Here is a 22,012-nt window from a genome sequence, read left to right as displayed (position 1 = left end):
AAAAATTGTCTCCGGGTAATATCGGTGAGGTGGGGGTTCATGTAGTGCTAACTTCAATAGAAAGGGTCAACATGGCATCCACATGATCTTTCCAATTTAATTATATATAGTATATACTTCCAAAAATCTTAGAACCTTATTAAGTTGTTGTTATTATTATTATTATTATTATTATTATTATTATTATTTTGAACGGCAAATCTAACCTACAAAGAACATATTTCACCAAGACACCAACGTCCATCTCTAACTAGCACGATCATCATACATACACCTCCCAACACCACCCGTCCATCTCTCACTACCTCCATCCTTGAACTTGATTTAGAATTGAATTTAGAACTTGATTTAAAACTTGAACATGAATGTCCACCAGTATAGTACCATGTATATGCATAACGGGAAAGTTTCATGCTAAAAAAATCTATTTAAATAGATTATTTGTTCTTTTAGTTCATATATCCTAAAAATTCAAAATTTTTAACCACTTTTGAATTTACAACTCCTAAATGCCAAACAATTTCTCATTACATAAATCCTAAATATTTATAGATTTAAACATCTTACGATCCAAATTTGTTGCTCCAAGCAACTTCATTTAAGTTAGACAGAGATTTAAGATTTAAGGGAGACTCTCCATGGCGAATTCTAACTTCAGATATAGATCAAGAACTAGGGTTTGAAGTTCAAGTGAAGATTTAAAATCTTGGAATCACTCACTATAACATTGAAGGTATAATCTATCAATACTCTCCTTTAATTTTAACCTAGGGTTTAGTCTCACCACCAAATCTGAATTTCATAGGTCATTAATGATTATGAGTTTATTTTGATGCTTGAAATGTACTCTAGAACATAATGAGGTTTCCATTTAAGCAATGAACAGTCAAATTCCCACTTCAACGATGGAATTGGGGTTTTTGCAACTATAACTTCACGATTGGGTTGTACATTAGCTCCTAGCCATGGTAAATGATTCAAATCTATATTATTTGAAGTATATGTATATCTATATGTTTGTCTTAGTCATTATTCCATGATTTTCATTGTTATTGTATTGGACATAGTGATTCCAGTGATGATCTACCATTGGAATTGAATGAAAATGATTTAGAAATAAAGTCAAGTATTAAAACATGGATTATGAATTCAAATAATTTGTTCAATATAAAGCTAAAATGATTTTGATTTACTAAAGGATGACAGAATGGCATCAACATAACTCTATAATTGTATTTGGAATATAATGGAAAGTATAACATCATGACTTGGGATTGGATTTATGTTTAATATGATACATGACTTATGGTCTGGAAGATCTTATTCATCATAAAGTCTTATTAAGGTGGTTTATTAACACATTGAACTCATTTGTGACTTGAAACATAGAGTGCATGATTAATATCTTCATAATCACTACTAGAAAACAGACCTTTAATGACACGCGTTTTACGACACGTACTGATTAATGATACGCAAAAGGGCGTTCCCTAAAATAATGTCAGATCTTTAAAAATTTGAAGAATTTAGGACACGCATTTTTGCATGCCCTAAAATTAGTGTCTCACAAAAAAAAACACGGAGGGCGCTTATGTTAAAGGTGTGTCGTCTAGAAATGTCGCTTTATAATTTTACAAACGCGCTCTTCAGCAACTAGCAGCGGGAAAAAGGAAATCAAAAAAATTAGAAAACCCGCCTTCCTTCCTTGTTTCCCCTTTTTAGCTCTTGGGTGTGTTCTTTGACCACAAAAATCTTCTCCGGTCTTCCTCCGCCTCCCTACATCGAGTGTTTCTTGCTTCTTTTCTTTGCACTCCGACCGCCGCCACCCATTCTTCCCCGTTCGTTGACATCGATCAAGGCTCACTTACTTCTACCCACTAGAACCACCATATATCCCACTCGATGTTGAAATTGTCAGAAAAAGCCCTAATTCAGTATTATACTCTCAAGTCTCAATATTAGGAATGCAAATCTTGATTATCGTTTTTTTTTTATTCCCCACAGATAAATCGAAAAAGGGGAATCAGAAAGGTAGTAGGAGTTTTGGTCCGGTGGTCGTGGTTCATCTGTTGAGCAACGAAGATGGAAACACAAGCAGCCATGGTGGCTCGATGATGGCAATCAATCGAGAAAGGGGAAGCACCTCTGGTGCGGGATCGATTTGATGAAAGGAGAATGGAGAAGCAGCGACGCTTCTCTTGTCTGTCATAGCTAGGGGGCCGCTCGGGCGGTCTCCTTGGCTGTTCTTCCTTGTCGCCGGCAGATTACACGTAGGGAGGGGACTCAACTGGTCCGATGGAGCAGGGAAAGTAGCGACTGGTAGATCGGTTCCTGGTAAGCCTTCCTTGGCTTCTTAGACTCCGTCATCGGTAGAAATCGGGGTAGATTAACCAAGGTGAAGTGTTTATTAATCCAGAGAAGATCATGATTAGGTGATAACTATTGGTATTGTCTATACTTTATAATATGATAACATCTATCTCTGCAACCGAATCACACATGCTTAATACCTAACATTCATTATAGATATTCAAAACAAGAATTATTCCCTAATTTTGATGAGCACTTATCTGATAACTGCGATCTCTGAACAGAAGAAACTTCAATTAAAATGTTGTATCACCAGAATTTTAACTATTAATATAACTCGTTAACATTAAATTACCTTCAATATTGTGGTATCTTATATGTTAGTTTCTTCTGAGATAGAATCTGCTTAAACACATATGCTACAAAACGCTAATACTCTTTTTCTATGGAATGTATTCAAAGCTCTGACAACGAAGAACCTAATGTTGAAACAATTACATCCATGGTGGGGTATCAAAGTTACTCGGATGCAACATATGCAGATGAATTGACAAATTTTCATGAACATAAGGATGTTGGTGAAGTTTGGTATGCATATCAAATATATATAGGTATGTTGGTATATTGTCGAGGTAGTAAAGACTTTTATTACCAATATAGGAAACAAAACACAACAAAGTGGAATAAAAAGTTTTAAAGAAAGGGTAAAACTAGAATAAACAGTTTTAAAGAAAGCTACACAGTGAATAGAGAAGATACAGTGAAGAAGTAGTAGGCACAGGGGATAATTGAGGCAAAGTGTTCTTTATTCACTGAACAAAACAAATAAAGTTGGGAGTAACTAACAACGTACATTTTCATGTGTATTTAAACTAGAGCTTAGCTAAAAAATAGGAAACAAATTTGACTAGATGTTGTAGACCAGGGACCACTTCACTGGCTACTTTGATTTATTCTAAAGCTAATAAAAACGTGCATAAAACAATAATTCTGAATTATTCTTAACATCCCCCCCCCCCCTTAATTATCAATTTCCTTCATTCCAATTAAGTCCCTCATCCCTTCATGCTTCACTCTTGCTAGGGACTTTGTGAGAATGTCTCCTTTCTGGCTCTTCCCACACACATGAGTCAGTATAATTTCTCCATTTTCAACACATTTCGTGATAAAATGATACTTGATGTCAATATGTTTGCTCCGACCATGAAATACAGGGTTTTTCATCAAATCAAGAGCTGATTGGTTGTTTACAAACAGTGTCACAGGTGGTACTCTTTGACCTGTGATTTCTGCAAGAAGTCTCCTTAGCCATATGCCCTGACAAGCTTCAATAGTAGCAACAATAAACTCAGCTTCACAAGATGAAAGTACCACTACCCTTTGCTTTTGAGATGCCCATGTAACCAAGTTTCCATTTACATAAAGAAGTCAAGAACCATTTTACTTATCACCCTCACAACAAACAAATCAAGGTGAATAAAAAGATATTAAAGATAACTCAAAAACACTTAAAGCTATATTGAACGTTATTATAGAGTTACAGCTCTAGATTCAAGTAGCCAAGTTCTGCTTTTGGTGAGGCTCGGGGGAACTGCAGAAGATCCTCACCAATTTTAAGTCTTTTTTGAACATCAACTTCATTTAGTCTAAAGGTAAACTTCTTTAGAGAAGGAGAATGAGCAAGTAGAAGCTTTATAAAAAGTAGTTCAGGTCTTGATCCTTCTAAAGATGCTATCATCACAGTTTGCAATTCATTCAATGTAGAATCCAAGCAGTTTAGGGATTCCAAATGATTTAAAGCGGGTCCCGCATCAACTTGAGGCCCCTGAAAAAACATAAAATTGCAACCACATTGTAGAATATAAATATAATTCGTGTACTATATGAGCAAAATAAATATGCTTTAGCACTCTTTACATTACCATGTACCAAGGCACTATACCCAGATTTCCTAAATTGGGTGAGTTTCGAAGCAAATAAAGAGCACCATGAAGATGATCCAAATCACCAAGTTCAAAATCCGTTAACAACAAATTGTGTAGACCATTAACCGCATGTGGAAGCCAATTCAGATTCTTTTCTGCACTCAAAAACTATGAGGAGGAAATCAGATTCTAACTTATCAGAAAAAAACGAGATTAGATATTTGGGAAAGGTGGGACCCGTTTATGCAATCTCCATTTGAGGAAGAGTAAAGGTTTAACAATAAAAAATTACTTTGTAGCATACCTTAAGGAAATGACCATCAGTAACTAGAGATCTAACTTTGGGCAAGTTAGATAACATTGTAGCCAATGTCAATCTTTCAGCTCGAACAAAATCCTGTATGGGTTTCATAAATACTATACTAACATCAGTAAGGCGAAGGCATGGAGTGTGCAATAACCGGAGCAACATGGCATCATGACAACCATAGGCAAATAACATCTGCATGTTTGTAACCTTGATGTTGAAACTATAAACATTTGTACAGTTACTAAGGGACAACGTCTTAAGCTTTGGTAAGCTGATCTCAGTTTCGCAAAAGTTAGCTCCAAAATCAATATTCAGGAGAAAAAGAGTTTGAAGATTGATAAATCGTTCATGCTCAAGTGGTTGCTTAAAGAAATTGTTCTTCAAATCAAGTTTTGTCAATTTTAGACAAGAGAACACATTAGAAGGAAGTTCATAACGTCGATTTGAAGTAGTAAACCCGAGTTCCCTGACACTTTTTCTTGATAAGAGTAGCATCCATTCACCAACTTCTTGGTAACTATCAAGAAACATGTTTGGTAAATGGAGATGAAATTTCAAGATAGGACCATTGTGAGAGGTCTAGACATGGTTTATAGTATTTATAAACCCATTACGATCAAAAGCTCCATTTTGTGCAAATTTTATAGAGAACTGCTCTTCGAGAATCAACACCTTAATTTTGGTTCATCTGTACCTCCACTTTTTTGATATAATGCTGGTCCTTACAATATGTTTAATTCAGAGCCTCTCTAAGATTGAGTCTATCAAGTGCTCTGGTAAGTTACTGATGCTATCTTGTTGAACACAAGTTAAAGACCTCCTCTTATATCTCCCTGTTAATTGATTAAAAAACACAAGTAAGTTATTTCGACAAAATGGAAGGAATAAAAAAACATTGAGCAATAAAGTGCGTTGATCATATTAGTAGAGAAAAGTCCATTGCTATTATCCGCAAATTTCCGTTTTACGTTTTATTTCTCACAAACATGCTTACAAGGATTCCTCTTTGTCACTTTAATTTTGACAAGTTTTCATAACATAAAATGTTACTAGAAATTAAATAAATTAATTACACATTGTAACTGTCATGTTCTAAAAAACACTATAATTGACTGAGAAAAGAGTTGATTTATTTGCACTATTTATGAGTTAATGATTGTCATCTTTTCGGTATAGTAAGATAACAGAATTGTTTTATTTGCAGTATATGTGACATGATCATTATGCTTTAAATATTAACAAAGCCCTAGAAAGGGTTCACCTCTCTCTATGTTATTCATTGTATTTTCCCAGGTCTACAGTTTATTTGATTTAGCCTCAAGCTTATAACTGAATCAATGGTTTCCCCTGGCAAAACCTAACTTATAGTCACTTAAACTAATGAAATTATACTGGCAAAGCCTAGCTTAATCCCTGCCTTGCAAAGTTAACCGGTATCTAAGTACTACATAATCTTCTCAAAGTGATCGGTTAATTCAACTGGAATGAGATCATAAAGAACAGACTTCAAACAAATAGATATTAATTACTGTGACATGATATCGAGATTTCACATACGACTTTCAATGAATCAAATACATAGAGGTTTGTGAAGTAGAAACTTACGCATCATCACTTGAAGATACCTTCAGAGCGAATGTCAAAAATTTTAGATGAAAAGTACTCTAGCGATCTTAATTTTTTACATTTAGACGAGAAGGTTTGTAACAACTAACAAATACTTGCCAACCAATCTAATGATCTATATCCAACCCATATACAAATTTGAAATTTGAATGCGATCTATATCCAACCCATATACAAAGGTTAAATTTGAATGCATTACCCTTATTTTTAGGATTGTTATCTTGTATAATACGAGAATATCAATGTATATTTTTATATGGACAAATTCCATAAAAAACACTAGGTTTTAACAAAAAATAAATTTTAATATTGTGTTATGCTTTGTCTCAAATCTAACATTCCTTTTACTAATTTGTTATAATTTTTACCGTTTAACCAGTCAACCTGGTTGACATGTGAATTTTGATAATGCGTCAAGCTAACTGGGCATGATTACCTGACTCTATTCGGCGACATTATATTTTGAGTATCAAAACTGATAAATATAAAATATAGTAACTTTTATAATAGTTATTCAAAATATGGTAACTTTTATGAAGTTTCCTTATCACTATTACTTTGTGATGGTATCCAAAATTGGCCTACCAAGTGACTCATGGTTTGTAAGTTTCTTATACTTGATCAAGTAATCATGCTATATCTTTTCTGGTTGTTATATTGTATGTACAATTTACGGATGTGTATCTTTGACTCGGTCCCCTTTACTTCTGGTCCATCATTACAATATCGTGCGCTAATCATTTGACTTCCATTCCATTCAGAATTTGAATCGATCCCTTATCTCACCCCTTGTGAAAACCCACCGTCGCATATCTACTTGATATGTCCTAACCTATCTTAGTTCATTCACAAGCTTACCCGAGAAACCAATCACCACCACCATCACATCTTTCACCGCTCATCACTTACCGCCCTCTCCTTATATAATGAATACTAATAGACTAATCTGCCCGAAAATTGTCCATTATCGCTTCCGATTCTTACATAAGCTTCTATAGAACCATATATTAACAACTTTGAAGAAGAAAAAAGGATATTTGGTTAAACCCGCCTCCATCTTTTCATGTTTTCGGTGATTGGGGTGTAGAAAGGAATGAATAAGCATATGGATGTGCTTAGTTCTTGGAAGACTCTCTCCCTACATCGCTAAAAAACCCCTAGACACAAACCACTTACCACCTTGCCACCACCGGAGCACCATCACAATTTACCCTTTCCATTGTTGGCATCTCTTTCTTTCTATAAAAGCCCTAAATGCCACCACGACAACCAACTCACTACATCCCATCACCGTTGTTCCGGCTTGTAGCTCGTTCTTGAGATGGTTTTTCTTGCAACATATATTGAAATATTTAGTAATTTGAAATTTTTGGGTGCTTATAATGGTAAGATATATTTTATATTTTGGTGTTTATAATTATGTGTTCATGTGTATGACAATTTCAATGCTTAAACATATCAATCAAAAAGTTATATCAAAGTGAGCAGGATATGTATGGTATACAAAAGTCATTAAAGTTGCAACTTGAAGGCATAGGTAACAGTGGCGGACCTAGGAATTTTAATACGGGGTATAATCTTTTTCCGGATTCAAAATTATATGTTCAAAGAGTTTCTTAACATTTATAGTGGTAAATATATATATATATATATATATATATATATATATATATATATATATATATATATATATATATATATATAACTTAAGCAAAAGTTACAATTGAAAATGTCTAGTCATGTCCTGAAATCGGTCAATACTATTATTATCAAAAACTTGTAAAAACACATCCTTTTAAAAAAATTGAATAAACAATCGTTTACAACTTAATCATCGATGTTATTCTGCAACTTATTTTTACATACGTCATCCCGAAAAACTCTTTCTACCATTCTTGTAGTAACCGTAAATCATATATTTTGTATAGTTATCATATCCCGTGTATTAAAAACATGGTATAATTTTTTAGTTGGAGATAAAATAACATAAAATATGTTTACAAATAATGTTTTTAAATATAAAAAACAATTTTTTGGGGATGTTATAGTACTCCACTGTACCATATAACTCCACCACTGATAGATAATAGGTTTATTTCAGCATGTGCATGCGAACATATTGAATACTCATGTATGTTTGCAATAAATATCTCTCTTCTCAACTTTGTTTTTAATTTGTTGTATTTTTTTCTTTTTTGGTGACCAACAAAGTTCTGTGATGTATTTATATTTGTTTTGTAATCATATTTTACCCTTATTTAATATAAAAGTTAAAATTGATAATATTAGGCAACTTTGTTTTTTTGGTGTATTTTTTCTTTTTTCATGCCCAACAAAGTTCTGTGATTTATTTGTATCTGTTTTGTAATCATATTTTACCCTTATTTAACATAAAAGTTAAAATTGATAAGATTATGTAACAGATAAAAATGGGTGATTTTATGCACGTTTTGGAAGTGGTTGCATTAGATTAATTACAAATAATAGTAAGTTGTGATGGTTTTGTGTAAAATAATTTCTTGGATGAATCTGAAAAAAGTTATATTACTACATTAATAATATTATTTAAAAATAATAATAAAAAAGATCCCAAAGTTTGCTTGTATTAGAGAAATAAATATTTGGATGGTCTTTAATCCTATCAATCCATTAAAATGTTGTTTAGATAAATTTGTTGAACTTTATAAATTGATCCTTATTTGTCTGTCGACTAGAATATAAAATAAAATAAAATAAAAATAAATAGGGTTCGGGTTAGGTATGTTTGTTAGGTCGATTTCTGTCAGCTCTATGGTTTTGTTTGGGAATAAGATAGTGTTAACCTTATCATATTTTGAAAATAAATTATTATATCCTTATTTATATGAACTTTAATGGTTAAGTCTTCAAGCAAGTAAGTTAACTCACATTTACATTAAGAGTTAAGACCAATAAGTTCAATTAAAACTATTGTTAAGCATCAAATATACCATTGTGATTAGATCGATCACGCAAAACATGTCAACTTTGGGTGTCATTGTCTAGAAGCATATTACCTGGACAACTTTACATCTTACGCCCTCATTGAAGTATCAGTTAAAAGATACGCCTTTGTTTTCAATGACGTGACTATAATATGACGTTTACACACAAAATCATATGTTTTCGATAGAAAACTATTTGTTTTGAAAGGAACCATTCGTCATCATCCCTTTGCATGGGTAGACATTTATAAAAAATAAGTAACTGTTGATAAAAAAAAAAAAAACTATTCCCTAGAAAATAACTAACACCTTCCTCCCCCGCCCCGATACCCGGAACAAGTTAATATGTTAACGTAATCTTGAGTTAACATTCTAAGTGATTAGTTGCAATTTGTAAGGAAGACACACAAATGGATTTGTCAACTTTTGAGGATTGTAATGACTAAAGAATTATCAATATTTTATAACTTGGTTAATACTTAATCAGCTTTATGGTTTGATCTGATAGTTGCAAGGAAACTATTCCTACAATGATTTGTTTGTGATTTGTTCTCTATTCCAAATTTAGAATGCATGTATTTGATACATATTAAACATTGAAATTTTCCCAAATTTAGAATGCTTGTATTTTTGTTACAAAACCTACCGTTTTAACCGATTGTGTTTTATCATTTTTACTTTCAAAAACCACTGAATTATTTTATTTTATTTTATTTTTTGCATTAAATTCATCATCTTTAAAAAGCAATGGATAACATCTTAAATATTTTTTCACAAACATCATAATAATCTTTACCATGAAGGTGCTAAAACTGTCATGTTGGCAATTTAACCACAAAGTCTCTATAATAATGACAAGCATGTGCAGGGCTCTTTCTAGCATTCAACAACTAGACTCTGAAGCAAAAGTGAGATTTTTATTTACAGTTAAAAGCAAGAGATATCAACCTACTTTCCTTGTTTTGTTTATTAATTATAGCAATTTGTTTTCAAGTTTTTCTTATTATAACATTGCACTACAAAAATAATCTCACAATTATAACATTGTAATTAAAATTTTGAAAAAAAAAATCACAGTTTTTTTATGGAGATTGCAGTTGATCCTCTGATTTTGTGACAACAATAAACCATTTGAAGTAATGTAAACTAAAAAAAATCCATCATACTTGACACTTCTATCGAAAATCACCCATGTCAAACAACAAATCAAGGGGAATAAAAAGAAAAACAACCAATTCCACTATGTTTACAACAACAAAAAGCATAAAAGCTAAACAACAATTTCTGTAAATTTGTCGTAGCAGGGATTGTTTCTGTAATTTTGTCACAGAGGGACCATATCTGTGGCATTATCTTACACAGGGATCATTTCTGTAATTTTTTCTGTTTCCTACACAGGGACCATTTCTATAATCTTTTCATATAAATACGGACTATTTAAGTAACTTTGTTACACATGGGTCATATCTGTAATTTTGTCTATTTCCTATAGAGGGATCATTTCTGAATTTTCTCATAGATAGGGATCATTTCTGTATGTTTGTCAGAGAGGGACCATTTCTGAAGCTTTTTCTTACACAGGGATCATTTCTATAATTTTGTCTATTTCCTACATACTACGGAGGGACCATTTCTGTAAATTTGTCTTAGATGGGGATCGTTTCTGTATTTTTGTCACAGAGGGACCATTTACGTAGCTTTATATTACACAGGGATCATTTCTGTAATTTGTTCTATTTCCTACAAAGGGACCATTTCTGTAAACGTCTTAGACGGATATTGCTTCTGTAACTTTTTCACAGAGGGACCATTTCTGTAGCTTTATCTTACGCAGGGTTCATTTCTGTAATTTCTTCTATTTCTGTAATTTTGTCTTAGACATGGACCGTTTCTATAATTTTCATACAGAAGGACCATTTCTGTAAAAAAAATCTCACACGGGGACCATTTCGGTCAATTTGTATTTCAAACACAAGACCATTTTTGTAAAAAATGTTACAGCGACCATTTCTGTCATTTTATCTATTTGAATACTACAGCGACCAAAAAAAAAATTCACTAAAAAAACCCTATAGTTTGAATTAACCTTATCAATACTCAATCGCGTATTCGCGTATAGGTAATTAAGGAAGAGTAAATGGAAAGCATTTAAAGTCTACTTTCGTATCATACCTTAAGAAAATTACCCTCGATTAAGAAGTCTTCAATTCTTGTTAAGCTACTTAAAAAGCTGATGGAATTTATCATCTCAACTCTATCAAAATCTTCAAAAGTCCGAAAAGATACACCAAACACAACAATAGAAGGATTTTCCAGCAATTGTAGCAAATTAGCATCAGGACACGTAACTAGAATCAAACTCTTCATCTTTGTAGCCTTGATGTTGAAATTGTGAACATTCGTACACTCAAGAAAATGCAGATTCTTAAGTTGTGGTAAGTTCATCTGATTTCCACTTAAACTCTTCCCAAAATCAATATGCAGAAGAAAAAGTTCTTCAAGATTATGAAATCCTTCAAACTGAAGTGGTGGACTGAAGAAACAATTTTCCAATATCAACTCTGTTAATCCTAAACATGAAAACACATGAGAAGGAAGCTCATAACGTCGATTGGAATTATAAAGAACGAGTTTTGTCGCATTGTTTCTTGATAACAACATCATCCATTCATCAATTTCTTCGAAACTATCAAGAAGCATAGGTGGTATATGGATAACAAATTTTAAGATAGGACCCTTGTGAAGGTTTAACACTTGGTTTATGGTGCTTATATATTCATTGTAATCAATAGCTCCATTTTTTGCAATTTTTGCATTGAAGTGGTTATCAAAAGTCAACACCTTCATTGAGGTCCATTTGTACCTCCACTTTTTTGATATAATGCTTGTTTTTACAGCATCTTCAAATGGGACCCGCTCTAAGATTGAGTCTATTAAGTGCTCTGGCAAGTTACTGATTCTGTCTTCTCCAACACGAGTTACATACCTCCTTTTATGTTTCCCTGTCATTATATTGAAATGGGATATAAATCTAATGAAATTACATGACCAAATAATATACAGGAAAAACCTAGCTTAAACCCTTTAATACTCGCTGACTTGCATAATTAACAACTATCCGATTATGTTTGAAATCGTATCTAATAGATCTTTGCAAATCGGTTTTTCTTGATTTCTGTTTTCCAATTATACGTGACAATTGACAACGAAATTTACAAAAACAGAGTTTGCGAATTCAACTGGAATGGGGAAAAGAAAGCATAGAGAGCATAATTCGACCAAAATCTCCTAAATAAATCGACAAAACAGGATATGGACATTTGTTGTACGAGAACTAAATACGTGAAGGTTTATGAAGTAGAAACATACCCATCGACAAAGGAGATACGCTCGGAGAGACCAAATTAGAATGTCAAATGGGAATTTACAATTTAGGGTATGTTGCCCACCTACCAGCCCCTAAATTAAATATCGACGTAATTACAAATTTGGTCTATATGTTTTAACATTTTTTTGCTTCGGCAAAAGTTGTGAAAGTGTCTCCGCGTAATATTGGTGAGGTGGGGGTTCATGTAGTGCTAACTCAATAGAAAGGGTGGCATCCACACTATATTTCCAATTTAATTATATATAGTATATACTTCCAAAAATCTTAGAACCTTCTTCTTATTATTATTATTATTATTATTATTATTATTATTATTAGTAGTAGTAGTAGTATTTTGAACGGCAAATCTAACCTATACAGAACATATTTCACCAAGGTCCATCTCTAACTACCACGGTCATCATACACCTCCTAACACCACCCGTCCATCTCCCACTACCTCCATCCTTGAACTTGATTAAGAATTGAATTTAGCACCTGATTTAAAACTTGAACATGAATGTCCACCATTTATAGCACAATATATTTGCATAACGGGAAAGTTTCATGTTAAAAAAATATTATGTTTAAATAGATTATTTGTTCTTTTAGTTCATATATCCTAAAGATTCACAAATGTTAACAACTTTTGAATTTAAAACTCCTAAAAGCCAAACAATTTCTCGTTACATAAATCCTAAATATTTATAGATTTAAACATCTTTCGATCCAAATTTGTTGCCCAAGCAACTTAATTTAAGTTAGACAAAGATTTAAGATTTAAGGGTGACTCTCCATGCTGAATTCAGATATAGATCGAGGACTATGGTTTGAAGCTCAAGTGAAGGTTTAAAATCTTGGAATCACTCACTATAACATTGAAGGTATAATCTATCCATGCTTTCCTTTAATTTTAACCTAGGTTTTAGTCCTACCACCAAATCTGAATTTCATAGGTCATTAATGATTACAAGTTTATTTTGATGCTTGAAATGTACTCTAGAACATAATGAGGTTTCCATTTAAGTAATGAATGGTAAAATTCCGACTTCAATTATGGAATTGGGGTTTTTGCAACTATAACTTCACAATTGGGTTGTAAATTAGCTTCTAGCCATGGTAAATGATTCAAATCTAGATTATTTGAAGTGTATGTTCATATATATGTTTGTCTTAGTCATTATTCCATGATTTTCGTTGTTATTGTATTGGACTTAGTGATTCCGGTGATGATCTACCATTGGAACCGAACGAAAATGATTTAGAAATAAAGTCAAGTATTAAAACATGGATTATGAATTCAAATAATTCATTCAATGTAAAGCTAAAATGATTTTGGTTTACTAAAGGATGACAAAATGGCATCAATAACTCCATAATTGTATTTGGAATATAATGGAAACGATAACATCATGACTTAGGATTGGATTTATGTTTAATATGATACCTGAGTTATGCTTTGGAAGATCTTATTAATCATAAAGTCTTATTAAAGTGGTTTATTAACACACTGAAGTCATTTGTCACTTGAAACATAGAGTGCATGATTAATATCTTCATAATAGCCATGAATCCATAAGATATTACATACTTCGTATATCTAGACATGGACATATTAAGATTTACTTGTGAGTTACTAAATAACTATGCATTGGTAAAATTTGGGTTAATTTGAAACCAAAATGGAGAAAAATATGTTGCTAAAATGAGAATTGGTTATGTCAGCGTCTCAATAGAGTATATGGAATGTCATAATAAGACTCTATGGCGCACCTGTACGGGTAATGTGTACTAGATGTATAGAATGTATTATTAACCTACATAAGGGGTATTTTGGTTATTTTATAACCATTTGATTAGCCCATATGACTTTGTAATTTGGGTATATTGGGATGTTTCCATGGTTTCAATTGATTTTGGGGATTTGACTCGAGTGATGATTATTGTCATTACTTACTCTAAATCAGTTAACCTACATTCTCTGTATGCATTTTATTGTGTGACGCTCGCATTTTTCACTAGACATTAATAAGATGATATAATTGTAATGGTCAACAATTCTAACCTTTTATGAAATATATAAAGATAATTATCTGAGTATTATGTGATTTATGGGTAGATATATGTAGTATACGTGCTTAGAACAATATAATAAAATAAGAATAAAATATACGTCCATAATAGAATAATAATTAGGACGAATAGCCTTGATGAAAAGAGGAAGTGGTCGTAATGAAGATTCCGGGGATATAAGGAACACTTAAATGTAACTTCATATGGAGAAGTTATCATCGTTCAAAGTTTCGCGTTCAACATAGTACGACAGAATGTGTCGTAAAAAGTGGATTTTAGATAGGTTGCTTAATATCCTAAGAAATCTAAATGAAAGTCGTAGTAATTGTAAAACCGAGAGCGTGCATATACAGAATGCCTAAATCTGACTTCATGAAAGGAAGTTATGATTTTTCTGATATTTCAGAGTAACTGTGTTAGCGCAGAAATCGAATTTAGATTGGTTAATTTTTAGCCAAAACAATCTAAATGAGAGTTAAAGATATCGTCAACACCTATCTAACGATATAAGGACAATCAACAACAGATGTCAGAGAAGAGAGTTATGAATTTTTAACGGACTTTAATACTCTAATCTTGTTCAAAATATAGCTTTACAAATAAAATTAAAATTAGTCGATGGAGTCTAAATGAAAGTTGTAGATCTCATCGGTAGCTATGCATGGGTATAAAACGCATCGAAAACGGAGCTCGTATGAAGAAGATATGAATTTTTAAAGATTTTATAAAAATCTACATGCAGTCGCACTCATAAATAGAAGTCCGGAGGGAACGACCAAAATCTTCGCGATATACTGAAAACCTATGCCGAAAACATGTCGTCGGCATAGGTTTCGAGAAATCTATTGATTTTTGTAACATCCGAAATTTTAGAAGTTTGAGTTAAGAGCTTAAAGTGTAGATTGAAGAGGGGACTCGACAAGTAGGTATACTTACTCGCCGAGTCGGAGCTAGATCTGGGTTATAGAATAAGTGACCGACTCGGCGTGTCTGGTCTAGACGAGAAAATCCCTAATCTTAGGGTTTGCACCGTATTTAAAGGACCTTATGTCCTCTCCTCAGCCCCCTTGTCGTCCAAAAGCTTCTTTAAGCGATTCCAAACCCTAATTTGAGTAAAAGGAGGAGGAAAGTGAGCTTGGGGCTTTTATAAGAGAAAGATTTGGAGGATTTGACCACTAAGGAGATGGAGGATTCAACTCTTTGGTTGTGAGCATCAGTTTGAAGGTCACAATATGTCACTTTGCCTTATTGCTTCTAGATCTTCTTTTGGATGATGTTTTGGGGCCATTTTAGCATGTTAAGGAGCCATTTCGAGTTAGAAGTCTAGATCTGAGGTTGCTACTTTAGATCTACGCTTGTCTTGGTCCAAAAAACCATAAAGTAGCAGCCCTCGAAGATGTATGAAGATGGGCAGGAACTCGACGAGTTGGAAGAACAACTCGACGAGTCTGTTGAAGATTGCCTTGGACTCAGCGAGTCTGTTCTTGGACTCGGCGAGTCAGGTCGTAGAACCCCATCCTCTTTTGGTTAAGCTTCGGATCTGTGAGTCGGTTGGCGACTCAGTGAGTTGGTCAATACGGAATTCTATGATCGTTTAACTTGACAACTTTAGTCTCTAAGTTGACTTTGTGTGCTTAGTCATGGGATGCACATGATATGTCTATCTACCTCTGATTCACAACCTCTTTAATTGTCATGCGTATCTGTAACATCCCGAAATATCAAGAGTAGAGTTGAAGGGCTAAAAGAGTAAGTTGTGAAAGAGTGACTCGGCGAGTCCATGGATGGACTCGGCGAGTAGAGTCGCGACTGGGTCGCGTGCTAAGTAGCCGACTCGGCGAGTCAGTGAGGAGGACTCGACGAGTAGGCGCTGATTGGAGAAAACCCTAATTCTCGGGGTTGAGCCCTATATAAAGAACATTATGTTTTCCTCCCAGCCTCCTTATCACCCCTTGAGCCCCAGAAAACCCTAAATCGCGGAGAAGCACCATTGTTGAGTGGATTGGAGCTTGGAGAAGTAATTGTTGAAGGAATTTTGGGAGATTGAAGGCTTGGAGCAAGGGGCTTTGCTTGGATTCGAATTACATTGCAGTTGGGGCATCTCTTGGAGGTAATATCTCGTTCTTGGGCTGTTATTATGTGTTTCTTCATTTTGGGGTTTGTGGGAACTTGTCTATGGATGTAATGGGAAGTCTAGAGGTTAGATCTGAGGTTGCTACCTCAGATCTAGAAGGGAGAAGAATCAGAGAGCATGAAAGTCCCTGTGTTGGAGTGTTTAGTGAAGCTTTCATGTCCCAAACCCTAGCCCAATGTGCAAATGGCCTAGATCTCTTTGGATTCACGTAAAGTTTGCCACTTTACGTGATGGATGAGTGGTAGGAGGCTAGATCTATGTTTTGGAGCAATTGCATGGCCTGGAATGCTTCCGAATGGATTCAGACCGGTGGTACTCGGCGAGTCACATGAGTGTACTCGACGAGTTGGATGAAGATGGCCTGGAACTCGGCGAGTTGTATGAACAACTCGACGAGTAGGTTGATGATAGTCTTGGACTCGGCGAGTCTGTTCTTGGACTCGACGAGTCTTGTCGAAGAGTCCCGATATTCCCTGGTTGAGTCGAGAATCGGTGAGTCAAGGGATGACTCGGTGAGTTGTGTGCGAGTGGACTCAGAGTTGTTGGACTCGGCGAGTCTCGGAGTGACTCGGCGAGTTAGGTCGCGGATTGAGTGAAGTTCTGATTATAGAAACTCGGCGAGTCATAGAGTTGACTCGGCGAGTAGGGTCAGTCAGGGGTTGACTTTGACTGAGGACTTTGATTTTGACCAAGGGTTGACCGTTGACTTTTAGGGTTTGGTCAGCGATGTGGCCTTTGGGCCAAGAGAGGGGTAAAATAGTCTTTTACCCTTAAGAGGGTGCATTGAGAGGATTGATTCTAGTCTCGAGAGTTATAGTCATGAGAGTTTTGCCTTACGTGTTAGGCGGTGGCGAGTTCGAGATCCGAGTATGGAGATATCTGCTTTTTGCTTGCCAGGTGAGTCTTCTCACTATACTTTACCTTGAGTAGGTAACCAGAGTTATGTGACAGAGTATTTGTATGCTATGTATGTTATGTGTTGTACTGCATTATTTCTATGTGATTTATGCTGTGCATGGTTGCAGAGTTGGAACCGAAGGGTTCCTAGAGTTAGAACCGGAAGGTTCATAGAGTTAGAACCTGAGGGTTCACAGAGTTTGGGTGCACGGACCCATAGAGTTATAGCCTCGAGTGGCTTGTATGTGTTATGTGTGTGGTATTTTGGGGAACTCACTAAGCTTCGTGCTTACAGTGTTTTGTGTTTTGTTGTTTTCAGGTTTCTTTCAGTATCACGGTACGGCACCGGCTTGATTGTACACACCAGAGCAAGAGTCATATTTTGGAGGATCCTGGTTTTCTATGCAAGTGAAAATGGAGCTATGTTTTGTAATTTGATTATGAATGAGATTTTTAACAAGTGTTCTAAGAATAAAATGATTATTTAAAATGAAAGAATTGTTTTGAAATTTACGGTGTTACAGTATCACCCCTCCACTATCTTTATGCTTCTATCTACAAATCTATTCACCGAAGCTCCATCTCCTTTTCCGCTGTTTCTATCTCTTAATCCATCATTGAGCCTCCTCCATAAACCGCCTTTCGGTCTGTCCTATTTGTATTGGCTTCCGCTTCTGTTCGATGTCACGCGCAAACCTCGATTTCGTGTCTTCCGTTTGTACTGCATTGTCCTTAATTGAGAGATTGAGGACGTATGATCCGCTGATGAACAAGGGGTTTTGGTGGGATTTCTTTCTACTGATTCAATCCTCGATTTTCTGTTATCTGTTGTTGTATCGAATAGACACGTAGAAAAATTGGATGAGAAAGGACCCCTCGGTAGCCACCATCTCAGTACGGATTACTCGTTTAATGGTTTAACATTATAATGCTTATTAATACATTCACATACAAATAATCACAAACATGTATGCATACACGTATACCACAACTCATTCATGTCTATAAATATACATATATAAACATAAACTCATCACAAGTTGGTGAAAAGTATACGTATTACAATGTTAAACAGTAAAACGAGTACTTGATCCCGAAGGTGCACACGACTATATGAACGATATTAATAGCTATAAGTTGGTAAAAATATAGATAATCATGTATAATAGAAGTATGAAAAAAATGAAGCGGAAAAAACGACATTTGGTTCCCGAAAAATTGAAAATAAGAAACATCTATAGCATACTCGGAATACACCATCGTATAACAAATGTTTCTTTCAAATCGGCCTAACTTTTGTTTCGGTAAAGAGTTCGTTGTCATCATTCGTCATGGATTGGCGTGGTCCTCACCATACTAAGTTCATATGTTTCTATCACCTTGACCGTCAAATTCACGAAACCCTCGACATTAGTAACGACAACCCAACCTAAACCTCAATATTGTCTCTTCTCTTCTAAAAACCCAAAGTACTCATGCGAAGAGTACTTTGCCCTCCGAAACCTTGCCACCCTATACTCAGCAGACCTTCCCGAACTACCACTCATCCAACAGATCAAAGTTCAAGCACATAGTGTAACACTCTAAAAATCCAAGCCAATTTAAACTTTTCAAAAACCACCCAGTTTCATTAAGTTATTACAAAAAGGTTTTCAATACATTTATTATCATAGTATTCCCAGAACCATATCATAAAACAAGAACATGAGGATCCGTACGATCACGCCTTCGCCTTGCCATGGTCTCCTGAAGTACCTGAAAACATTAAACCACAACTGTAAGCCCGAAAGCTTAATGAGATACCCCCAAGATACAAACACCATACAAACATAACCATATCATATAACCGATACAGAACAGCCATGCACTTCGGGTCTACTGTGTGACTGGTCCGCCGCACTGGCCTACAGTCCACCTGGTCCACCCTCCGAGTCTATCCATATACATCGAGTCTACAGTGTGATTGGTCCGCCCGCACCGGGCCTTCAATCCACCTCGTCCACTCTCTGAGTCTACAGTATGACTGGTCCGCCCGCACCGGGCCTTCAGTCGGTCCACTCTCCGAGCCTCGACACGTTTGGTACGCCCTCTTGGGGCCTACAGCCTATCCGGACCGCTCGTTGGGCCTTCAGGATAACTGGTCTGCCCTGGGTATGTTGGCCTACAGCACAAAGCAGGACCCACCTTAACCCAACCCCAGTCCAACAACCATGTGCACATAAACATACAATCATATAACAATACGCATCCAATCAAACCGATCACATAACATAACATCATCCCAACTAGGATACCGACCTAACCGGTCACTAGCATAGCATCTTCCTATATACCAGGATACCGACCTTAACCAGGTCTCTAACATATACCATCCTAACTACCAGGATTGCTACCTGTCACAAGTATATCATCTACATACACTCCAACAATCAGACTGCTTCCATTCTTTGTTCTTGTATACACAGAGTACTCTTAGGCACATCTTTTGAAACCCAAATTCTTCAGATATTTGTCTAGATATGAATTCCAAGCTCTGGGAGCTTGTTTTAAGCCATATAGGGCTTTAGTGAGTTTATACACTTTTCCAGGTTCATCCTGTTTCTCGAAACCTTGGGATTGTGAAACATATACCTTTTCATTTAAATGCCTATTCAAGAACACCGATCGACTTCACGTCCAGGTGATGCACACGCCACCCATTCGGGCTTGCAAGAGACAAGATGACTCGAACTGTTTCTATTCTTGCCACTGGAGGAAAAACTTCTTCATAATCAATGCCTTGTTTTTGAACGTAACCCTTTGCCACGATCCTTTCTTTGTGCTTCACAATCCTTCTAGTTGGGTCACGTTTCACCCATTTCAATCCAATTGGCTTCCTTCCTCCTGGGAGTTCGACTAAGCTCCATGTGTTGTTTTTTTTCAATTGAAGCTATCTCATCGTTCATAGCCTATATCCATTCCTTCTTTCGGCTTGCTTCACTATAGCTTGCAGGTTCTTCTTGACTGCTCATCAACATGAGTTCTTCTGGTGGCAGTTCAATTTCATTGGTGTTTTCATATAAGTCAGATAGTAGGCGGTATCGTTTTGGGGCACCACCACCAGTAGAGCTTGAGGTGGTACTTGGAGTTGCTACGTGAGTTGAGGGATTTGGTGTAACAGAGGAAACGGGTATACCCTATGGTGTGTTACCGGGTGTAAAGTGGGTGATTGGGTTGGCTGTTGAATTAATGGACTGAATTGATTCGGCCCATACTTCATTATTATTGGGTGCCCCGATTTCATTCCCAGCTGTATCCGACCCGCTTACGTGCTCAGATGTGTCCGATACCCATTCTCCATTGTTGCTGTAATACTCTTCACTAAACAAGAAGACTTCGACGGTGAAGGATATGTCTTGTGATGATTTGATGTTCAACGGTTTTTTCCATTCCCATCTTCGATTTTCCTCAAAAATAACATCCCTGCTCACATATATCACACTGGTATTTGGGTCTAGTAACCTGTGAGCCTTTGAGCCTTTCTCAGTGCCCAGATATACTACTTTCTTACTCTGATCATCCAATTTCTTGAGGTGATTCTTTGCTATTTTCATATGAGCAACACAGCCAAAGACTCTCTGGTGACCTACATGTGGCTTTCTTCCAGTCCATAGTTCAAACGGTGTAGTCCCATCTAGAGCCTTAGTGCTTAGGCGGTTTAATACATACACCGCGTGACTCACTGCCTCGCCCCATAATACATCAGGTACCGCAATTTCCTTTAGACAACTCCTGACCATCTCTAGCACCGTCCGGTTTCTCCTCTCTACTACCTCATTTTTCTAATGGGGAGTAGGGTGCGGTGTATTGACGTTCCAATCCAGCTTCATTGTAGTACTCCACAAACTGCTTCGACATGAACTCACCTCCACGGTCTGTTCTTAACACTTTTAGTTTTTCCCGGTTTCTTTCTCCACTTTGCTTCGGAAATTCTTGAAGGTACGGAAGGCTTCATATTTTTATCTTTATTAAGAACACCCACATCACCCTATAGTAATCATCAACTAACAGCATAAAATATTTGTTGCCTACATGTGTTGGAGGTGAGACTGGTCCATAGAGGTCGCCATGGACTTGTTCCAATTTCTTCTTAGCCCTGAAATTTGTGCTTGCTGGGAACGTATTTCTTGATTGCTTTCCAGCCAGGCAGCCTTCACACAGTTTGGATGGTATGACCATCTTCGGTATTCCTTCAATTATTCCCTTATTTGACATGGACTTCAAAGCAGTGAAGTTTACGTGACCTAGCCTTGTATGCCAAAGCCAGGTTGGGTCATCAATTTTGACAGTTAGGCACTTTGAACTAACTTCTCTTAGCTCTATCTTGTAGAGAAAATTTGGTGACCTTTGTACCCTCATAAGCAGCCT

The 22,012-nt window shown here is 35.8% G+C and overlaps 1 protein-coding gene across 1 annotated transcript; it reads right to left on the bottom strand.

Moving 5' to 3' along the window:
• Nucleotides 1-7,378: 7,378 nt before the first annotated feature.
• On the bottom strand, nt 7,379-12,143 carry LOC128127618 (F-box/FBD/LRR-repeat protein At1g13570-like). The gene is made up of 2 exons (XM_052766264.1): nt 11,307-12,143; nt 7,379-7,501 (listed from the first exon to the last, which is right to left on the bottom strand). Exons 1-2 carry the CDS (start codon nt 12,141-12,143, stop codon nt 7,379-7,381), a joined length of 960 nt encoding a protein of 319 aa, XP_052622224.1.
• Between the last annotated feature and the right edge of the window lie 9,869 nt (nt 12,144-22,012).

Source organism: Lactuca sativa, chromosome 1 (assembly GCF_002870075.4).
Source record: "Lactuca sativa cultivar Salinas chromosome 1, Lsat_Salinas_v11, whole genome shotgun sequence".
NCBI classification, from domain to species: Eukaryota; Viridiplantae; Streptophyta; class Magnoliopsida; order Asterales; family Asteraceae; genus Lactuca; species Lactuca sativa.
The sequence above is the reverse complement of the archived record's forward strand: the minus strand, read 5'-3'. Positions and strand labels throughout refer to the sequence as shown.

Coding starts and splice junctions, on each gene's coding strand:
- LOC128127618 (XM_052766264.1), bottom strand. CDS start 12,143: ATGACAGGGAAACATAAAAGGAGGTATGTAACTCGTGTTGGAGAAGAC. Junction 7,502..11,306: donor TCGAGGGTAATTTTCTTAAG/GTATGATACGAA, acceptor ATATGTTGCAAG/AAAAACCATCTCAAGAACGA.